Consider the following 1,490-nt stretch of genomic DNA (forward strand, 5'->3'; position numbering starts at 1 on the left):
TTCCAGTCCAACATTTCTCATGATGATCCTTAAGGCCCACTAAACGTGAGTATCCTCTAGTTTTAACAATCTTCTTAAGTTAAAGGGCATGTAAAAGGGGAAAGACAAATTTGTTGGGAAAGGGTTAAAATTCCTCCATGTAATCAATGGAACCTGAATCATCTATGGAAGGAAAAATGTCCCTTTCCTAAATATTGCCCCTTTCTCAGGAGAACAATATTTTGCTTAAAGTTTTTTTTCAGAGCACTTTTGACATCCTTATTCCTCAAGCTATAGATTAAGGGGTTGATCATGGGTACCACTATGGTATAGAACAAGGAGGACACTTTCTCCTGGTTCATGGGTAAAAGAGAAGATGGTTTAAGGTACATGAATGCCCCCGACCCAAAGAAAAGAGAGACTGCAATAATGTGGGAGCTACAGGTGCTGAATGCTTTGGACCTGCCCTTGGTAGAATGCATATGGAGAATGCTAGAGAGGATAAGGGCATAAGAAATGAAGATGGTAACTGTGGGCACACCAATATCGATGCCCACAACAATGAAAACCACCAGCTCATTTACATACGTGCTGGTACAAGAGAGCTCAAGAAGGGGAAGGATGTCACACGTAGTGGTCAACAAGATTGTTGGCACAGAAGGTCAGTCTCACCATGCATGCGGTGTGGGCCATGGCCCCAACAAACCCCATCACATAGACACCCAACAAAAGAAGTAAACAGATCTGGGGAGACATGGAGACCGTGTACACCAGTGGCTTACAGATGGCAACATAGCGGTCATATGCCATCACTGACAGGATGAAGGACTCAGAGATGACAAAGAAAAGAAAGAAGAAGAGCTGAGTCATACACCCTGCGTAGGAGATGATGTTCTTCTTTGAGACAAAACTCATCAGCATTTTGGGAGTGATAACAGTGGAATAGCAGAAATCTATGAAGGATAAGTTATAGAGGAAAAAGTACATGGGGGTGTGCAGGTGAGAGTTGAGTCCAATCAGGGTTATCAAGCCCAGGTTCCCCACCACAGTGACCATGTAGAAACCTAGAAACAGGAAGAAGAGGGGGATCTGGAGTTCTGGCTGGCTGGTTAAGCCTGCGAGGATGAACTCTGTCCCAGAAGAGTTCTCAGCTACCATTCTCATCTCAGGCATTCTGTGGAAACAAAGGAAAAGGGTCCCTTAGAGAAGGAGAGAGACCAGTGCTGCCCTCCCTGTCACCTCCCAGTTCTTTAGAATTAGAGGCACACTTGGATATTTTGGAATCCCATGGACAGAAGAGTCTGGTGGGCTGCAGTCCTTGGGAGCTCAAAGAGTCAAAGACGACTGAGCAACTAACACTTTGATTTGGATATTTTGGACTTCAGGAGAAAGACCTTTGCGGAAACTATGGGTCTTGTTCCCATGAGCCCTTAGGGACTCTGCCTTTGGAGCGCCCTCTGAAGGACGAACCCATCTCTAAGAGGACGGCCACTGCTGCTGGGAAGAAAGGA

The 1,490-nt window shown here is 45.5% G+C and overlaps 1 protein-coding gene across 1 annotated transcript; it reads right to left on the reverse strand.

Moving 5' to 3' along the window:
• Positions 1 to 205: 205 nt before the first annotated feature.
• On the reverse strand, positions 206 to 1,152 carry LOC120874342 (olfactory receptor 145-like). The gene is given in 3 exon segments (XM_040255717.1): positions 206 to 238; positions 240 to 609; positions 611 to 1,152. Coding segments are annotated over 3 exon segments (945 nt in total).
• Between the last annotated feature and the right edge of the window lie 338 nt (positions 1,153 to 1,490).

This window comes from Oryx dammah, unplaced genomic scaffold, assembly GCF_014754425.2.
Source record: "Oryx dammah isolate SB20612 unplaced genomic scaffold, SCBI_Odam_1.1 HiC_scaffold_15, whole genome shotgun sequence".
Lineage (NCBI taxonomy): Eukaryota > Metazoa > Chordata > Mammalia > Artiodactyla > Bovidae > Oryx > Oryx dammah.